Source organism: Nuphar pumila, chromosome 2 (assembly GCF_984573655.1).
Source record: "Nuphar pumila chromosome 2, dmNupPumi1.hap1.1, whole genome shotgun sequence".
NCBI classification, from domain to species: domain Eukaryota; kingdom Viridiplantae; phylum Streptophyta; class Magnoliopsida; order Nymphaeales; family Nymphaeaceae; genus Nuphar; species Nuphar pumila.
The window spans coordinates 15487064-15508963 of record NC_143250.1 but is presented as its reverse complement, the minus strand read 5'-3'; the positions used below and the strand labels follow the sequence as shown (position 1 = coordinate 15508963).

The 21900-nt window shown below is 35.5% G+C and overlaps 1 protein-coding gene across 1 annotated transcript in view; it reads left to right on the top strand.

Annotated features, from left to right (window-relative positions):
* LOC149844859 (primase-helicase Twinkle, chloroplastic/mitochondrial-like) overlaps positions 1 to 21061 on the top strand; it is a 65291-nt gene extending 44230 nt beyond the window's left edge. The window contains exons 10-21 of the mRNA XM_089995330.1: positions 5516 to 5563; positions 5653 to 5738; positions 5840 to 5900; positions 14507 to 14689; positions 15910 to 16041; positions 16124 to 16185; positions 17713 to 17796; positions 17996 to 18127; positions 18619 to 18715; positions 18814 to 18948; positions 19017 to 19084; positions 20734 to 21061. Of these exons, the coding sequence (XP_089851456.1) occupies positions 5516 to 5563; positions 5653 to 5738; positions 5840 to 5900; positions 14507 to 14689; positions 15910 to 16041; positions 16124 to 16185; positions 17713 to 17796; positions 17996 to 18127; positions 18619 to 18715; positions 18814 to 18948; positions 19017 to 19084; positions 20734 to 20788 (1143 nt within the window). The 3' untranslated portion in view covers positions 20789 to 21061. The remainder of the gene's footprint in view (positions 1 to 5515; positions 5564 to 5652; positions 5739 to 5839; positions 5901 to 14506; positions 14690 to 15909; positions 16042 to 16123; positions 16186 to 17712; positions 17797 to 17995; positions 18128 to 18618; positions 18716 to 18813; positions 18949 to 19016; positions 19085 to 20733) is intronic.
* Positions 21062 to 21900: the final 839 nt, after the last annotated feature.

Sequence of the window (21900 nt, the reverse complement as noted above, 5' to 3'; positions counted from 1 at the left end):
AGACGCAGGTGTCTCGGGCGAGGGGCAAAAACCCTCGCCCCTTCTCTCTCCTCGCCCGTTCTCCTCTCGCTCCTCTCTACGGCCACCGAGCGCCGGCGACTTGCCGCCGGCCACCTGTTGGCCTCCTCTCTCAGCCCGGCAGACCCCCCTGACGATGCAAGCACCCCCCCTCTCCGTCCCCTGTGTCGCAGGACGTCGGCGATCGAAGCCGACGGCAGCCTCCAAGCTCCGGTGATCCCCCACCTTCGCCGCCTGTGTCCCTCGTCGTTGCCGACCTCCGAGCCTCTTCGCCTGCCCCTCTCTGAGTTCGACAGTCCTCTCGGCGGCCACCTGCGACATCATCGACGACCTTCTGACTGGCGATCGGCTGCGCCAGAACCCCGACGTCGGGAAAGTCGTCGCCCCTTCCACTCAGCCTCTCTCCCTGTTACATCGGCGGTTTCGTTTCTTCCGGCCACCTGACGTTTACAGCTGTCGGCGACATCACCGGCGTTGTCCCCTCTCTGCTATGGCTGTCGTGGTTCCCGATGATCGTCGCCGTCAACGAGCAACCCCGACGGCCCCGTTGTTGCGGTTTTTCTAGGTGAAAAACCCTCCCCTCCTTTTCTTCTCCTTTGCGAGGTTGGTCGACAGGGGGCTGAGCAACTCAAAAAAATAGACAAAAATCACCCTAGGTGCGGTCAACGCACCTAGGGTCGGGTTGACCGCACTCGGTGCCGCACCCGCACCCGCGTCGACGCGGGTGCGGCACCCTGCTAGCCAAATCCCTGTGACATAGATCACAGTATAGCTTTGAAGGTTCTGAGACATCAACACCCATATCGGAAAGTAGTGCTCTCATCCACACAACTCCTGTGGTTGTGGTAGTCATTGCCCTGTACTCAACTTTCGTAGAGGATAAAAACACTTTATGTTGTTTTTTGCATCGCCAAGAAATGAGAGAATCACCTAAAAACACACAAAAGCCAATAGTTGAGTGGCGGTTATTGGGATCTCCTCCCTAGTCAGAATCAGTGTAAGAAATAAGACTTAAGGATGAGGAAGAGGATAAGAATAGTCCTTTAGATATAGTTTTCTTGATGTATCGAACTATTCTTAATACTGCACTTATGTGAACGGTTGTGGGCGCATGTTGAAATTGACTTGCAAAATGTACGACATGCGTAATATCTGGCCTTGTAATGGACAGGTACATCAACGATCTAATAAGTTGTCGATAAAGGGTTGGATCATCTAATAATACTCCATCTTCAGCTCGCAATTTCACATTTATTATTTCAGGAGTATCAACATATTTTGTGTTAGTGATTCCTGAACGCTCAACAATATTAGCTGCAAACTTGATTTGAGATAAAATGTATCATCTTGGTGAGTAGGCTACTTCAATTCCTAAAAAGTATCTCAAAAAACCAAGATCAGTCATATCAAAGGATTTTTTAAGCAAAATTTTAATATCTTCAATTTCCTTTTGATCATTCCCTGTGATGATCATATCATCAACATACAAAAGAAGAATGATTAATGAGGTACCTGTATATCTCACAAAAAGAGCAGTGTCAGTGTAACAAGATTTAAATCCAAGTTTTAATATCGTATTATTGAACCGATCATACCATGCTTTAGGGGCTTGTTTAAGCCCATTTAAGTTTTCATTCAAGAATGCATTTTTGACATCCAACTGATATATCGGCCATTTTCGAATGGATGTTATAGTAACTAGAGTTCTAACTGTAGTCATACGAGCTACTGGGGGAAAGATATCTTCATAATCTATACCATATTCTTAAGAATATCCTTTTGCAACAAGTCTTGCTTTATATCTCTCAAGAGACCCATCACTTTTTGTTTTAATTTTAAACACCCATCTACACCCTATTGTCTTCTTTTCGATAGGAAGAGGTTGAACTGCCAAGTGTGAACCTTATGTAATGCATCTAATTAAATTTTCATGGCTTCAACCAATTCGTTTATATTTTTGGCCTCGTTATAGTTGGATGGTTCATGATAGAAATGAATGGCTAGAAGACATGCCCTGTAGTTTGGTAAGAAGGATTTGTATGAGATAAATCTACTTGGAGGCCTATGTGTTCGTTCTGACCTTCTAACACTAGTTTCTTCAGTATTTGTTAGTTGATTATATTTTTCAAGGGCACATGGATGCTCCCCAGTATTTCGTCTAGAGTATTGAAGAAGATCTTGAGATGGTTCACTACTTGAGTCATTAATAGACTCGAAGATTTCAATATCATTACTAATACCTTTATTGGGTAACAAATCAAATAAGAAAGCATACTCAGATTCTTCCTTAGGAACTTCAAAATCAAATCCATTGTCATTTTTTAAAAAGGTAACATTTCTAGATACATAGAGTTTATCATTTGTTTTATCATAACATCGATATCCTTTTTTATTATCAGCATAACCAAGAAAGATACATTTTATGGCTTTAGGAGAGAGTTTGCTATATTTTTCAAGAAGCACGAAGCATTTACAACCAAATACCCATAGTCTTTTTAAATCAGGTGAAATTTTAAAGAGTTTTTCAATAGGAGACTTGTTTTCCAAAGTTTGAGAAGACATTCTATTTATTAGATAGACTGCGGTTAGGGCAGCTTCAGCCTAAAATTGCTTTGGAATTTCTTTTGAAATAAGTAGGGTTCTAGTAGTTTCAACGATATGACGATGTTTTCTTTCAGAAATCTCATTTTGTTGAGGTGTCCTAGGGCATGATTTTTTATGCATAATTCCATGATTTTTTAGATATAATTGAAATTCATTTGAAAGAAACTCTCTCCTAGAGTCGGAGCAGAAGACTTTAATATTTGTTTTAAATTCATTTTTAACTAGATCATGAAAGTTTTTAAAACATGAAAAAACTTCGGATTTGAGTTTTAGAAAGTAAATCCAAGTATGTCTACTAAAATCATCTATAAATGTAACATAGTACGAATAACCACCTTTTGACATAACAGGAGCGGAACCCCACACATCCGAATGCAATAATTCAAAAATTTTATGTCACAGAGGTTCTAGACCCAAAAGGTACCATTTGCATTTTTCTAAGTATACAATCTTCACATACAAAATTTTTTCAAAAATGGAAAAAGAGATAATTTGGATATACTTGGGTGTCCTAATCTTTTATGCCAAAGATCTATATTAATGTCTTTGACATGGTTCCAAAACGAGTATTTTTGTAAGCACAGAAAATCCATGTAGTAGTAAAGGTCTCATCGTCTATGGCCTTGCCTAATCAACTTCCCTGACTGGAGATCCTGCACCCAACACGCCTTAGATGAGAAGAATACTTTACAACCATAGTCAGCAATTTGAGAGACCGAAAAAAGATTTAAATTCAGTTTGGGAATGACTCACTTTTGGAACAAAGAATTTTTTTGAAATATCATCAAGGTTTTATAAGCTTTTGACTTTTAAAGAGGTACCATCGGCAGTTGACACACATGAGAAATATGATTTAGTGCAATCGGATAATAGAGACTCATTATGAGTCACGTGGAAATAAGCACCCGAGTCTAGAATCAAGAGGTCTTACCTGGAGGAGACGAGGAAGAGATGGCAACCCTAGATATAGAAGGTGTAGTCTTGAGAAGTTGTGAGACGACTTCTGCTATTTGAGCAAGATTTAATTCATTGAAGTTACTCACTTTTCTTGATTCTTGAGGTTCTTCACTTAAGGCGGCCACTTTTTTAAGTTTGGGACGTTTCGGTCTTATATGTCCGAGTTCCTTACAATAATGACAAATAATTTTTCCTTTGTATCCTCCTCCATTGTGTCCTTCCCCATTGAACTTCTTCTCAAAGTGAGGTGGTTTATATGTTTTCACAAAATTTTCAGGTCTTGTCATGGCAAGGACCTCATCATTAGACTTGTGCATTCCAAGTCTTGTCTCTTCTTGACAAATTTGAGCAAGGGCCTCACTTATAGAAGGAGAAATGGTCTTATGAAGTAAGGAAGATCTTACTTGCTCAAATTTCGGTCGAAGGCCATAAAGAAAGGAGAAAAGATTTTCTTTTTCGATTTGGGTCCTTCTCATATCAATAGCCGAACCTTTCCATTTTGGTTCCAACATGGCTAATTCATCCCAAATAGGGATAAAATACAGTAAAAATCTCTTACACTTTTATCTCCTTGTTTTGAATTACGTACCTTGTCTTGGAGATAATAAAGTCTAGCCATATCCTTTTGGATAAAGGTACTTCTTAGAAAGCTTCATGCATCACATGCCTTATTGAATTGAATGATATTGGTGGCGATCTTGAACTCCATGGTATTCATAAACCATGAGAGTATTTGTGCATTGCTTGCCTCCCAATCTTCCAATTTATTTTGGTATTCTTCCAAGTTTTTTTCTTTTTCTTCTTCGGACAGGACTTTGACTTGATCTTTTTCTCGTCTAATCAATTTGAGTTGTGGTTCACTAGTAGAACCACTAATAGAACCCCACAATTTTTTCCTTTGATATGATTCTCCATAGTCGTCGCTCACATCAAGTAGTTGTTTTCATTGAGTTTGTGGGTGATGACGGTGGCAGACTCTCTTTCTCCCATAATGAATACGTGAGTTTAGAATAGAAGAGATAGGGAATGATCAATGATCGAAGAACACTTCATTCACGAGATTCTCCTTCTTTCAAGAGCCTAGCTCTGATACCATGTAATGAAACAAGGTACAATGGAACAATAGTGAAACAAACACAATGCCAACAAAGGGCTTTAATAAACTCACTTAAGGTTGGTTACTAATGTACCAAATACAATCTCAAAAGAGATAAAAATATCAAACAACACAAGAGGCATACGAGCCTATAAGATGGGAAAAAACTCTAGAAAAAACCCTCAAATGCTTCTAAAAGCATTGAGGAATAACAAGGGAGTGAGGCTCTACAGCACATGAGAGGCAGTCCAGCTCTTTGGACTGCCTTCCAACAGCCATTATTATGATTGTTGGGCGGCAGTCCAGCGTCTAGTTGGACTGCCTTCCAACAGTCATATTTTGACTGTTGTGCCCAACAGTCATATTTTTGTGCCCAAGAGTCATAAATATTACTGTTGTGCCTAACAGTCATAATGTGGCTGTTGGGCAGTTTATTTATTACAATGCTAAATTATATTTCAGTCTCTAGTAGACTGTACTATATGATAAAAGACAAAAATACCCTTATCGGGTATTTGAATACAATTTTATTTTTAACACCAGAGACATGTCAACACGAACTATTTTATCCCACTTTTCAACCCACTACTATGAGGATAACATCACCAATCTGACTGGCCAAAATGTGTGTTCGTTCCTCCTATCTTCAAAGAGGGAACTTATAGTGAAAACATAGATATATTTTCCATATAGTTTGATGATTTTTTCCTGCAGCCCATGGGATGGGTCTTATATCAGCTTTGTGATTTGTTTAAATTGGCATTCCCTTGGATTTTGTGTTTGTTTTGTTGCATTTAAATTCAATCTTCACATTTCTATAGCATTGTCGATTAATTGCAGGATAAGAAGTATGCATATTTGTGGAATTGCAAAGAATATCTTGAGAAGGTATCCTTTCAAGTTACAGTTTATGTATGATATGGCTGCTTTAAAGAACAATTTATTGTTTGATGTCATAAAATCATGATACCTATTAGGCATCTCGCATCATCTTAGCTACAGATGCCGATGGACCTGGTCAAGCTCTTGCAGAAGAGATTGCTCGACGCATTGGTAGAGAAAGGTCCCTTCTTATTCTAAAAGTTCCCTCTACAACATGTTTTTGAACATATTTTGGGATAGTTATCTTGATGTGTCTCTTTCTCTTTGTTTTCCATTTAATAGATGTTGGCGAGTTACATGGCCAAAGAAGAATGAGGCGGACGTCTGCAAAGATGCAAATGAGGTACTCTGGTTGCAATTTGAGTTCCAAATTTGTATTTCATCCCCCAATATTGTAACAAAATGCGAGTGCCTAATTGATTTTTGAATATCAGTCAAATAACCAGTTTTTTCTTAGTGACATATCTATTTCATTACATTAAGAAGGGAAATTATAAAATGGGATACATGATATGAAACACTTATGTCATATTGCAAAGAACTGGCCAACCAAGTCTGTCCTAGAGACGATGCTGTGAATGTTTGACCTTCTTTGCTTTTGTATTAGCTGTTGCATTGATAAAAAACTTTTTGATTTGCAAATAAGTGTACAAAGGTATATTTATAAATTATTACCCATATCCTAGCATTATGTATATTAAAGGAATATAATGGAAGTTCAACCATCTCAAACGATCTCTTTTTGGATATGCATGTACTCCCCATTTTTCTTCTCTAGGGTGGCTCTACTAACATGTTTTTTCATGGTGTTAGAGTGGAACACAATCACACTGAGGTAGGCCCTTCTTATTTGTTCTTTTTTATTGTTCCTTATTTCCACCATCCTTATTCTTCTTTTGTATTCTTCAAGCTTCTAAGCCTTTTGTCAATCTTTGTCATTCCCTTCATCCCTTTCTTCTTTAAATTTATTTTCTCAAGGGAAAATGGAACTTGATTGTTAAAGGGATTGACCACAAAATAAGTTCATCCTTTTATATCTGACTAACATTCAAAGTTCTGAACATTAGAAGAAAAAGAAAAATCATTTCAGTTTTGACATCACCCTCTGCAGGTAGACATCAACTTGATTCTTCTTCCTTTGGACTTTTGAGTAGCACTACCTTCTGTGTTTCTCTGCTTCATTCTCTTTTTTATTGGAACTTCGGGGATCTTGTTAAGAAGGAAAGCTTATTTATTCTCTTGACATGGCATTAGATAGAAATGATTGGAGGAGAAGGATTCATGTGGAAGACCCAGAATGATTTTCTTTTTTGGTTCATATCGCCGACCCCAATTGTTTTGGGATGAAGGCGTAGTTGTTGTTGTTATTGTTATTCTTGTTTATTTCATAATTGATCATATGACTTGAACTTGTTTAGAAGCAGTCACAAATATTGCTGATATTTTGAAAATTTTCAATGGCCAATATTATGCCAAAAAATGCGATATTTTCAAAATATCAGCTATTTTGAAAATATCATAATTTTACCTTATATTGGTACCATAAAGAACTTTCTCAATAATTTATATTATTTATATATTTATGTATATATTCTATAGGGCTGCACAACAAGCCGATCTAGCTTGGGCTTGACCCGGTTCAAACTTGTCCGGGAAAATAAATGAGCTGAGCTTGAGCAAGGGCATAGGCTTGGTACATATATATGGGCCAAGCTTGAACAAGCAATCGAGCTCGGATAAGCTTGATAAGCCCGATTAGGCTCGGTTCACATAGTTTATAAGGACATAAGTTTCTATATGTTTGTATTGTTTTGTTAGTTCAAACAATAACAAAAGGTCTTACTTACCTTGATGGATGCAACACGGGTATGTGCTTGTCCGGGTCAGTTCGGGTCCAACCTTGACCCAACCCAACTTTTTTTTTGGTTTCTCGAGCGAAAGACAGGGAAGAAGAAGAAGAAGAAGAAGAAGAAGAAGAAAAAGGAAGAGGGGGAGGAGGAAGAAGAAACAAAAGAAAAAGAAAGAGGAAGAGATAGAGAGAGAGAGCATGCCGTTAGGGTTGGGCCTCTCCGTCTTCCAATCTGCCAGAGAGAGAGAGAGAGAGAGAGACCTTCCCCCTTTTATAAGATATATCTTATATATGGATCCTAATATAGTGGTGTTAGAAAGTGACTTGGAATACATTGGGTTCAATAATGAACCCATACTTATGCACGTGGAGTGCAAATATACCCATTAAAGGGAAACAACATAAGCACATAATGTGCTAACACATAAAACCCATAAAAAGGGAAAAATATGACATAAAGTCATAAGTTGCATATCATTGAAGAATAATGGAGAAGGGGTAAAAAACCCATTACAATGGAGCATAAGCTCCCTCAAGAATGCCAAATACAAAGGGGAAATCCCCTATTTATAAGCATGAAAAGGGACCACCTTGGGGGCTCCCAAAGGGGACGTTGGAGAGCCCCCAACGGTCACATTTGTGACCGTTGGGGGCTCCCAACATCACTTTTGGGAGGCCCCCAATGTGGTACGAAATCTAAAAATATAAAAAACAAAAAATAAAAATAAAACAAAAATTACAATGCATATTCCAATTGGAATATGCGTAAAATGCTAATTTACAAGAATACCCTTGAGGGTATTTTAGGAAGATAAAATATATATATTTATATATATATAAATAGAGATATGTATACATATATATATGTATACGTATCTTTATATATATATATATATATAAATATATATGTACATTTAAGGATCAACATATTTTAACACCCCCCCTCAATCTTTGCGGGGAAACGAAAAGATTGAACAAAGGGCAAGACTCCAAGAGGCTCCGGCAAGGATGCAATGGAACTTGAAATGGCCTTCCTCCTATTGTCTTCAAATTTCCCGAACTATCCAAGGTACTTCTCTTTGTCCTATCTCCAAGATCCTGTGAAATAACAACAAAGAAACAAGCAAAGCAAATCTTTGTACTTTTATTCAAATGAAACATTCTTAACTAGCACAGGTTAGAAGAGATGCAAATTATACAAAAATGACCCTAAAGTTTCAAAATCATATATCATGTTTAAAACAGAATGAGCGGAAGCAAATTATGCAGAAATAAATTGCAAGAATGCATAATGCATTCATAAGGTCCAACGTTGGACAAATATAACCCTATAATGGGGAATAACAAAATGGTCCACTAAGGGACACCACAATAAGCCTACGAAGAGGCATGATATACATAAACATTATTGAATGAGGGCCCAAAAAGGCCATAAAGAGCATATGCATATACTTATCATGAAATGAATTAATACTCAAAGAACTCATTAATGAACATGCTTCAAACATGTAATGAAGTGTCAAACAAGAGAAACAAAGTCTCCAAGCATACTTTAGGCAAAATAAACCCAAGAGTTCACAAGGTTTTAAAATCATTTATGAAAGACATACTTAATACACATTTTGCATATAAGGGTGGCAAAAACCATAAGCACTTAATATATAGATTAAATGCTAAGAAATCAACTTGATATGCATATCAAAAATATGATTTGCTTGAAAAACACAAGTCATGAATGAAATTTTGCAAATTTCAACAATAGTTTATCCATTTACAAACATCTTCCTCATTAGTCCTCCAAAACCCATAAATCAAGTGTATAAGCTACTAGATCAAGAATATAAAGCCATTAAAGGCCAAAGACACACACAAAGGTGTGTAAAAGAACCTCTTGTCTACATATAATAATACTTGAAATAAGTGCATCTACGACAAGAACAAGAGAATACATGCCAACATGGACTAAAAAGTATCTCTTGTCTACGTAAAAAGAATACACTTAAAACCAAGTATGTTCAGCTACTAGAACAAGAGTAATAAGCCAACCATGGGCTAAAACATAATACATCTCTTGTCTACATATGATAGCACTTGAAATGAGTGAAATAAGCCAACAATGGGCATACATCTTAAGCGACTAGAACAAGGACACAAACGCCAATATAGGCTAAAAATCACACACCATGGTGTGAATCAACGTGCCTTGTCTACATATAAAAACACTCAAGACAAGTGTGTTCAGCTACTAGACCAAGAGAGCAAAAGCCAACAAAGGGCTAAAAACACACGAAGGTGTAATAAAATTCTTGTCTACATATGATGACACTTAGATAATGGGCATAAAAGGAAAAGACTTTTGAGGCAATAAACTTGTAATGAAAATAAACCTCGAATAAAACAATACTCCTTTTAAAATGAATTCTCATAACAATAACATGCATGTAAAAAATATCTTCAACAAGATACTATAATCGATAAAATAAAATTCTTGAGAACAAATGTGTGAACATACACACACCAAGAACACTTAGAATACTTGTGCAAAATCACAACATAAAATCATAAATGTGCAAATGCACTCATAAGATTCATAAACAAGAAAAGATTGGGCAATAATCCCCAAACCCTTGATTTTTAATATACCTTAAAACATTTAAGGTTTTAAAACACCATATGTCCATCACATTTACATAGAAGCATCCATAATATCAATGGCCACAAGAGAAAAAATGAGTGACACACTCATAATTAGAGATCATACAACAAATCATTTTAGAGTCCCAAGGTGCCCATAACTCACCTCAACAACCATCTATAATATGGAAGGTGGACAAACTAAAATGATATAACACGAGGTGCCCATAACTCACCTCAACAAACATCTCTAATATAACAATAATAAGGCCAAATAAAAGATGCATTAAATAACATGTGATGGACAAATATAAATGCCACAAAAAGGCAATAAACACTTAAGGAATCATTTTTCAAAGAAAAGAGGACCGATTAAAAAATTGAATAAAAAAGGTCCAATAATCAATAATGTGCTTTATAACAACAATTTTGCATAAACACAAATTATACTTAATCTTCAAACAAGTCATTTATACCAAAAAGGACTTATTAAGCAATAACCACAACAACATAAAGAATTCATCAAGACAATCAAGCTTTTAATCAAAGAAATCATAAGAACCGTAATGGTTCACAAAGAAGGCTTTAACACAATACTCAAGGAATGAATATTTAAAACACTTGAAAATTTATAAATTTGGGATTAAATCCCATACAACAATTTTAAAAAAACCTTTGATTGTGATGAGATATGCGGAAACATTCAAAGTGCTAAAAGCACTTACAATGATTTAAAAAGGACTCAATATCTAAATATATTTTTCACAAAAATAAATGTGCATAAAGGCTCCATAATGCAAAAATGTCTACGAAGAGACAATACACATGTGAGCACAAAAGGCTTTATAAAAGATGTGCACGAGGGCACTCATACAATACTTGAACAAATACACACCAAGGTGTAAACAAACATGCACTAAGGCATGTATTTCATAAAAAAGAGGGAATGCATACAAGCGCAAATATTTGAGAAACAAATGTGCACAAAACACAAAAATACACAAAAGTGAGCAAGTATGCACTTTATAAAAAGAGCAATGCTTGAAATTCTCAAACTTTAACAATTTGCAATTGAGGACAAAGAAAACCATATTATGGCCAATGTAAGCATTTTTAAAAGATATTATTAAGAGGTTTCGAAACCTTATGAAAAATACAAACCAACAAGATGAAAAATGAAATCATTTATACCAAAAGGATGCAAAAGATGCACTATGCACTCTATGTAGTGTGAGAAATTCCTTTTGAAAAATCTTTCCTAATGGTTTATCATAAACAATTTTTCAAAAAAGAAACATTGAAAAACTTTTAGGAGTTCTTATAAGTTATCATTAACAAGAACTACTTTAGGATTCAACAAAGATTTTTAGATGTGAGAGATTTTCATATAAGGATTATATCAAATTTTTCAAAGAATGCACTAAAATTCATAATCAAAAGAGGAACTCAAATCAACTTAGGGTTCATATGAGAGTTAAGAAATTTTAAGCAAAGATCATTACTTTAGCAAGAAATCATATATATAATTTTAAAAAATAACTTATAGGTCAATCATGAGATAGTTATGTAAGAATTATAAATCTCACATAATTGAAGGTAATTAAAAAAAACATAAATTGCTATTATATGCGATGAGTAGTTCGATAAACATAAATTATATATTTGAACAACAAACGAGTTCACCAAATTTGAGGGAGATAATTTTAAAATATACGAGCACACGAAATGTGAAAAAACATAATTCAACTATCATAACCATTAAACGAACAAACTATATGCAAGAAACATATTTTCAAATGCATAATACTTTAAGAAAAGGGATACATACCGAATAACTTCAAAGCAAAAAGGAAGAGCAATGAATACTTCACCATTTCTTGAGCGACACGCTTTCCGTTGCACCAAAGGACAACCCCATCGTGACCTCGCTCTGATACCATGTTAGAAAGTGACTTGGAATACATTGGGTTCAATAATGAACCCATACTTATGCACGTGGAGTGCAAATATACCCATTAAAGGGAAACAACATAAGCACATAATGTGCTAACACATAAAACCCATAAAAAGGGAAAAATATGACATAAAGTCATAAGTTGCATATCATTGAAGAATAATGGAGAAGGGGTAAAAACCCCATTACAATGGAGCATAAGCTCCCTCAAGAATGCCAAATACAAAGGGGAAATCCCCTATTTATAAGCATGAAAAGGGACCACCTTGGGGGCTCCCAAAGGGGACGTTGGAGAGCCCCCAACGGTCACATTTGTGACCGTTGGGGGCTCCCAACGTCACTTTTGGGAGGCCCCCAATGTGGTACGAAATCCAAAAATATAAAAAACAAAAAATAAAAATAAAACAAAAATTACAATGCATATTCCAATTGGAATATGCGTAAAATGCTAATTTACAAGAATACCCTTGAGGGTATTTTAGGAAGATAAAATATATATATTTATATATATATATAAATAGAGATATGTATACATATATATATGTATACGTATCTTTATATATATATATTTAAATATATATGTACATTTAAGGATCAACATATTTTAACAAGTGGATCCATATATAATCCAGACCCAGGCCCAAACTCTCTCTTTATATATATATATATATATATATATATATATATATATATATATATATATAGTCGTGTCCTCGTACCTGTGTACCTGCATTTTTTGAAATTGCCATGTCGTACCGTTCGCACCTGTACCCGTACCCATGTGACATAGTTTGGAAGAAACACATCTGCAAAAAGGCCATGATACACTTACAAACAAAAGTCAACTACAAACACCTTAATCACATAATCAAATACAATAGAACATAGCGTCTGCATTGATATAATGTTAGAATGCTTCAGAACACCTGTTCTGACATTGAGGGGGTAAAATTTACCAAAATATCCATGATTACTGAATGTGCCCTTAAATGGATCATGTACCATCCAGATATATCTTCTAACAATTATGAGGGATTCTTTCTTACCCATGGAATACTCAAATGAAATAAAGTGTATCATTCGATAGAGATCCCTATCAGTGCTAGTGACAGAGTAAGAAGTTTAAGAAATGGATAATCTTCTTTCCAAGAAATAGCTACCACGTGATTTCTTCTGCCCTCTTGATATCTTTGAAATTTCAAGTGATGGTTTATTTTCCCTTTGCATGCAGATCAAAGGCAGATAGATTGTTTTTCTTGTGTCGAACCTTGTTTCTGTTGTGTTCTAGACTGCAACATACTATTGCTGGATCTAGCATGGATGCTGAATAATGTGCTATAGCTGCTGTAAATGCAGTTGCATGAGTGAACAATGCACATACAGCCATCATCCGCCTATTAATGATTCCTTTTCTCTGATAATTTTAGTACAATTTTGCAGTCTATGTCACTTGGGCACTTCATTTAGTATGCATATTTCATGCCGACATGACATGACACTCGAATCGGAATAGCGCTTCATGGACACAACACGACACTGAAAACATGCTTAGTTATTATATATATGTGTGTGTGTGCTACTTAGCTTTTGGGATTTTTTCTCTGAAACATTGAAAGCATGCACAAATAATTTGAATTGATTATGTTTTCTATATATGTGTGTATTTATGATGATTTTTTCTATAAAATCCTAAATGCATGTTTAGTATTATGAATTATGTAATATGTTATTTTTATATGTATGTGCTATTGTGCTTTTGTGAAAGGTTGAAAGCATATTTTGTTGATTATATTGAATATGTTATGAATAATTGATATATATATATATATTTGTGTCTGTGTACAATTATATATGTATATTGTGGTTATGTATATTAATATATTTTGTGGAAGTATATGTAAATTTGTACTTGTGTAATGAAAACATCTTATTAGTAAAAGAATTAATATATTTTGTAACTTTTTTATATTTTAATTGGGGTACCGACTAGTCCCGCCTAGTCTTTTTAGAGGTCAACCGACTAGGCACCGCCTAGCGCTTTTGACTACATAGTATGTAATAGGATGTGCCCATTTAGGGCACACTAGCCTTTTTGTATTTTCCTTTTTAATTTTCTGTTTTGTCATTTTATCTATAGCCAAGGGCACACTTGTCTTTTGCCCTAAGAGTCGTTGGGATGCTCCCAACTGCTATATGTGCTCTCCTTTGTCTATTTAAAGGAGTTCATTCCTCTCTTGTAGTATGCTTGTCTCAATCACTTTAACTTCAATAAGATTTATATTTTTTACCTTGTGTTCTAGGCTTCTAGCTCCTAAGTGGCTTTTATTCTTGTGTTCTTGTATTGACCCATAAGTGGTCCTTGATTGTGTATGTTCTTGTGCATTTGTAAGCCCACAAGAGGCATCTAATAGTATTTTTTGTCATTTTCAGGTTTGTCTTCTGATCTGTTTTTCTTGGATCATTGTTGGGTTCTTGACAATTGTACGATATCTGTTTTTGACATGGTCTACAGGTGCTTATGTATTTAGGACTGGATGCACTAAAGGAGGTAATTGAGAAGGCAGAATTATATCCTGTAAAGGGTTTGTTCAATTTCAGTCAATACTTTGATGAGATTGATGCATACTATTATGGTCTTTATGGAAATGAAATTGGCGTTTCAACTGGATGGAGATCTGTGGATAATTTATACAGGGTAAGTGCCTTTTATATCCATTTTTATGGGCCTGACTTAACATTCTATATGGGTAGTCTTCTTTTATTGGATTCTGTTGCTGAATATTTCTATTTTTTAATGATTCATCCTTGAAGTTAACTAAAAGAAGCTAATGCTTATTAGTGTTCTAGAGTTAATTCTTGGTAATTTGTTTTATTGCCATTTTCAGAAGTATCTGATGATTGTATCTCTATGTCCTACTTGATGCTTTCAAATAAGAAATATCCAAGAGAAAAAAAGTTGAAAATGTATGTAGCCTAGTCAAGGCAGTTTGAAATCTTTCACATGGATACGGGAATGGAAATGGGATGCAACATAGGTACAACAATTGGGTACGGTAGTAGGATTTAAGATAGGTACAACAATGTCATCAACATATAATAGAACAACAATGGCACTTCCAGTATCTTTGACAAAAAGAGCAGTATCAGTATAACAACATTTATAACCCAAGTTTAATATAACTTTGCTAAACCTATTATGCCAAACTTTGAAGGCTTGCTTAAGCCCATACAAAGTTTCTCTTAATCGAAGAATTTTGTCCTTCTTGATCTCAAAACTGGGCGGAGGATCCATGTACATTACCTCATTTAGATCCACATTCAAAAAAATATTTTTGGCATCAATTTGGTAAATAGGTCATTTTCTAATGAAAGTTAAGGAATTAGTGTTGTAACACTAGTCATATGATCTACGGGAGCAAAAGTCTCTTCATACTCTATCTCATACTCTTGGGAATAACCTTTTACCACTAACGAAGCCTTATATCTTTCTAATGATCTATCCCCTTTGGTTTTGACTTTACCCATCTGCATCCTACAATCTTTTTTTACTATGGGTAGTGGTTGGATTTCCCAAGTTTTGGCTTTCCCAAGTTTTGGCTTTCTCAATAGCTTCTAATTTTAGGTTCATAGCTTTAATCCATTCAGGAATTTCTTTAGCCTCATTGTAGGTGGAGGGTTCATGAAAGGAGTGAATAGACATAAGACATGCTTTATATCTAGGTGAAAAAGTTTCATATGACACAAACCTTTCAGGAAGTAGAGGTTCTACTAGATTTCCTAACACTAGTTTCTGCTTGATATTGGGTTAATTCAACTTTGTGCATATGCAATAAATACCCCTGGTAACTAATTTCTGCTTGATATTTTGTAAAAATTAGTTGAAATTAATTCCATGCATTGTATGATTTTGAGCAGGTGGTTCCTGGAGAGGTTACTGTTATAACTGGGGTTCCCAATTCTGGCAAGAGTGAATGGATTGATGCCCTTCTATGTAACCTTAACAAAAATGAAGGCTGGACTTTCGCACTGTGTTCCATGGAAAATCAGGCATGGGGTTCATCCTTGGTTTTCTATTGTGTTTTACCTTGCAAATAATTGCAGGTTAACCCCACCTGGTTTATAAATTCAGGTTAGAGAACATGCAAGGAAGCTTTTGGAGAAATACATAAAGAAACCATTCTTCAATGCCAAGTAATAAAAAAATTATCTTCTCTAAGAGCAGATTGGGTGTTTCATTATGTAGTTGAATATTTGTTTGCCTAAATTAAGTAGCCAATAAGAACTCCAAAATATTGCGATATTTTTAAAATATTGTTGAAAATATAAATATTCTGATAATATTATTATATTAAATTTTTATTATTATTTTGTTTGTTTTAAATCGATACTTTTTCTGATTTCTTGTTTGTTTATTTTTAATTCTAACTGTTTTTTAATAGTTTCATAAGAAAAATAATGCTAAAACCTATTCTTATCCTTTTTAGTTTTATTTAATTTTCTAATTTTTAAAAGATCTGAAATGTTTTCAAGAAAAAAAACTCCTGTGAAATTCCCGTGAATGGGATTGGTGACTATGATTTATGGTATTTTAAATGTTGAGGTCACTAGCTTGTTGAGATATTCAAGTGTTCAAAGCTGTCACATAGGTGTTGGTGCAGGTGTGGCTGCAAAGGGTGTGAGCATGGCAATTTCAAAAAGTTTGGGTGCAGGGCTGCAGATATATATATATATATATATATATATATATATATATATATATATATATATATATATATATATATATATATATATATATATATGTGTGTGTGTGTGTGTGTGTGTGATAAGTCTTTGGTGCGGATGTGCATATGGTATCAATGAGTCAAAACTCATAGTTGCAAATTATTTTGACTCAATCTGACCCTGTAGATGTGTTCAGTGTAGTCAATTTGTTAGACTTGGATCATGTTTTCTCAACAAAAAGAGTATCATTTTTTTTAAGTCATGAAACATTGGTGCATTTATGGCCAGTATTTTTGAATCACTAAAAAAACCTGTATTCACACCAGATTCCAATAATGTAAAAGTTGATCCCCACCAAACAAACCTTGTAGATCATATCTATGAGATTAGGTTCACTTAAAAGAGCACAAGCAATAAGATATTGTTCATTTTAACTCATTGATACCGTATGCATATATGCAGCAGGCACATACACACATATATATATACCATAGAATGCAACATGCTGTTATAAGTTCTTTAAATTTTTAATTGTTTTTTAAACTTGGACACTTTTGGACCTATGTCACATAGGTGTGGTTGAGGGTGCGGGTGTGACATGGGTGCTTTGGTGGTGTAAGGGTTACCCATGTTACATAGGTTCAAAGATTGCAATCTGTCATGTTAGGTGTTAAACTGTTAATAATTCTTGGCTGGTAGCATCCTGGCCACCTGTCACTTTAGGATGACAATTGTTCTCTTTCATTGTTTCTTGATCATATATTCTGAAATGGGATATGGAAACTATGCTGCTGATTCTTAAAGTGACTTTTGCATGTGTTCATGTTCTAACATCTTCTGTTGGTAAAAATTTTATGCTTTGTTGATGATTATTATTATTTTTAATGTGCTTCCTTTTTTGAGATGCTGGGATTACCATAGACCCTTTATCCAGGCACTGCTTGTTGATGGTTGAAGTAATAAACAATCTTTAATGTTCATGTCCGTGTTTGTTAGGTATGGAGAATCTATGCCACAGATGAGTCCTGATGAGTTGGAACTGGGGAAGCAATGGCTGTCTGAAACTTTCTATCTCATAAGGTGAACAATGGGAACCAGCTTAATTTTAGGCACCAATTTCTTTTTCGGAAAGTGTAGGACAACCATTTGATGTGCCTTGAATACCTTTATGATGTAGCATGCTTTGCACTTTAAACCAATTTTTTATTGCTGATACATATGAAAGATATGCCTGTCTTTTCTTTCCTTCAGTTGTTTTACTTATTGTTGTGTTAAGCAGGTGTGAGAATGATAGTCTCCCCTCTGTCACATGGGTTCTTCAACTGGCAAGAGTAGCTGTTATGAGGCATGGAGTGCGTGGACTTGTAATTGACCCGTACAATGAACTTGATCATCAAAGATCACCAAATCAGTAAGTTGTTTCTATGATATTTCTGGCCTCACATTTTCTTTAATACTAAAATTCCGTAGTTCAATCTTGTTGCTAAGTCGATCAATAGGGAAATGATCATGGTGGCTTGAAAAGGGCCTGTCCTGTATGATACCTGATCAGGTTGGCTTAGTATTTTCTGTAATGATCCACTTTAATGAAATAAGAATCCTGTCCTGGTCTCTGCCCTAATCTTTTGAGTCGGTGCTAATCTTTCACTAAATTCATGGGTCCCTGCCTCCTGGCCATATATCTGTCCACTCTTGATTCTCATTCTCTTAGTATGAGCTTCTACTTGTTTAAATGTTGGCAATTATTTATTTGTGTGGATTGACATGGCTACTGTCCAATAGTTCTGATGGAAGCCTCTTTATACTTTCTATTACGGTGTATGATATAATGAAACCTCTTATACTTTCTGTGGGTTCATTTGCTTTTTGTGCCTACTTTTTCTAATGTCTATGCTGAAACAGGACAGAGACAGAGTATGTTAGTCAAATCCTTACCAAAATTAGACGCTTTGCTCAACATCATGCATGCCATGTATGGTTTGTTGCACACCCACGACAGGTAGAGTGAAAGTCTAATTTGAATTAAACAACTGTTTTTTCTTGACTTTTGTTGTTTTAGCATGGGCGATATGCTCTTTCATCATTCTCCCTTTGCAGCTACAAAACTGGCATGGTGATGCTCCTAGTATGTATGATATCAGTGGAAGTGCTCATTTCATCAACAAATGTGACAATGGGATAGTTGTTCATCGGAATCGAGATAAAGAAGCTGGCCCAATTGATCAAGTGCAGGTCTGTTATGTTTTAAAACACACATGATAGTTTTCTGGTAACTGTTTAACCTTGCACTTTTATGGCAGATCTGTGTGCGGAAAGTACGTAATAAGGCTGCTGGAACTATAGGCGATGCCATTTTGTCATATAACAGGTGCTTTTGTATCTTTTGATCATGTTTCATGATTCTAATTCTATTATTTCTTAGAAAGTTATGCAGAAGACTTCAATTCTCTGGATTTCACTAGTTTGCTGTATTGCAATGAGTTATTAGATTAGGAGTTTTGGCAACTAGCAGTGCATCAAAGATGCTATCATTTTTAAAAGCTCTTGGTAACCATCTTTCCCCAAAGGGTTAAGGCCTTTCACCTTTTCGTATGGTTGAATCCTTGAAAAGAATTCCCCATTCTCTTTTGCTATTTGCATTCTTTCTTCCACCTTTTGTGCAGTTGCCATCTGGCTAGGCATCATGAAAAACATTGAAATTGCTTTATTGCTGTCACCTGGGTGCGGGTGCGGGTGTGGGTATGGGTACGGGTACGATACGGCAAGTTCGAAAAATGTGGGTACAAGGACATGGCTATATATATGGTAACATTTTGAAATGAAAGAAAAAATAATAACATTTTAAATGTAAAAGAGGAAGGGGTAAAATCAAAAGGAAGGGGTAAAATAAAAAAAAAATTAAATAAGAGGGTGTTTTAAAAATGTGTGTATGGAAAAATATAAAAGGGAAGCGGTTATATAATCCCATTCCCGCCGCCTATCTCTCTTGATCAAGATACGAATGAAGAGGACCCCATACGAGGTAGGTATGTATATATATATATATATATTTATTTATTTATATATCTTTCATTTCCCCCTCCCCCCATCCCCTCTGGATTACCTCTCTCTCAAGTGACCTTGCAGTCGCAGAGAGAGAGAGAGAGAGAGAGAGAGAGAGAGAGAGAGAGAGTTTGGGTCTAATTTGGGCCTGACCCACATTGCTCCCGATACCTGCCTCCGTGTCGACACGGTTACACCGACTGATCTGTCATGTCCCAGTTACATAGCTTTATTGTTACCCTAATAAATCAACATAGTGAATTGCTGAATCCCAAGTTGTGCAAAAATGAAGACAGGAATTTTTTTCATCTTCTTAATCAGAGAGTAATGTTAGTACTCACATTAAGCAATTATCATATTGATAAGGTAATCAAGATTTTCAATATAGAAGTGGAAAATTATATTAATTACAATGGATAGATATAATTTTAATGAAAATTAACATAAGAATAAGTTCATGTACAAATAAAACAATTAACTCCATTTCTATAATCATAATTTCTATATATATATATATATGATATTGATCATGCATAATTAAAACTTTAAAAAATTGAAAATATGAAGGTAGATATGTGCAGATTGGGTCAAGCAACTGGGTTGACTCAAGCGAGACACTGGGTCAACTCACCTGGTTTTTAAATTATGCTGAGAAGAGTCACAGCTGACCAACTGGAATGCTAACTAACTAGTTTAAGGGTTGCACGAATTCACTCTTATTGTACGATTGTAAATTGTTATAATTATGGGGACATATCCAACTTGTAACCTGATCAAGACTGGAGAACACTTGAATCCATGATTTTTATGTTTATTTGGCCCCTGGTCTCCTATTTTTAAAACTTTCAGTTTTTACTGCTGTTTCGGGACCCAGAAAAGAAGAAAAATCAATTTTGTCTGTTAATTTTTATGACCTTGCCATGTAGGTGATATACTGTTTCTGTTGTCATTCTTGTTTGGATTGCTTACTTACAGGGTAACAGGAGAATACTCTGATGATGGTTTAGAATGCTCCAGCAATGGTAGATGATGGTGTATTCTTATATTGCAAGTTTCAGAGAAAGTGATAGACGGCTGAAGCTCCCTTGCACATTTACCAAGTAATTGCTTTTGCTCACCTTGGAAAGTTTCAATCATTTTCTAAAGATGTCCAAGGTTGCTTCCTCTGTAATTTTCTGGATTGGTTCATCTTCGTATGTTTGGGTGCTTGTGCTTCCTGATGTCTAGTCAATATTCAACACTGATTTCTAGTCTGTTGTACATATCTATTGTTTTGAAGATGAAAGGAAATTGCAGAAGAATCTAGTCAGTACTGAATATTGACAGTGTTCCTCTGATCCTTTCTTGGTTTTGTTATTTAGGTAGGTAGCAGCTGTGTTGTGTGTGTAGAGAGAGAGAGAGAGAGAGAGAGAGAGAGGGTGCTGTCAAAGGTCAGTTTGTTCCATAAATTTGGGTTCCGTTGGTTACATGTCACCACTTTGTCACAGCTCGATATGTGGTGGACACGGGAGGTCATGCCTGTAGGCTACTAAGGAAACCAGTTATTGAAGGGCCCTAGTGGAAGTTCTGAAGAAATTAAGGCCTCAAGCTGATACACGGGAGGCCAGATCACACGTCACCTCATACTCCAGAATTATCAATCTATATTAAATCTAATCGTCTTTTTTATGAGGTTTTTTAACACCCAAATTGTTTGTTTGAGCTTGGAGTCATAAATGGTACTAAATTGATTTTGGATATGGGTTCACTAAAGCCTGATCTGATCTGATCAAATGTATAATACTTGGACTGGGAGATCCAATAATCGAAGTTTTTTTTTCAGAAGAAAAAAATGGACTTCAATATTTGGAGTCAGGATATGCCCATATTCTTATGAGATCTTAATAATGTAACGTAACCTATGTCACAAAGACATTTATAGACATGGGCTGCGTCATTTTGTTTTAATTTTCTATTAGGAATAGTATGCAGTAGGGGACGTGACACGGTGGTAGGTTAATGTATCCCTGTGACAGAAATGGCAACCTATCAGATATTGGATATTGGATATTGGATATTGGATGCTTTTTAACAAGATTTACCAAAGCCCGCCATGTATGTATTCAGGAATTGAAATGGGTTACGGACTAATCCTATTTAATA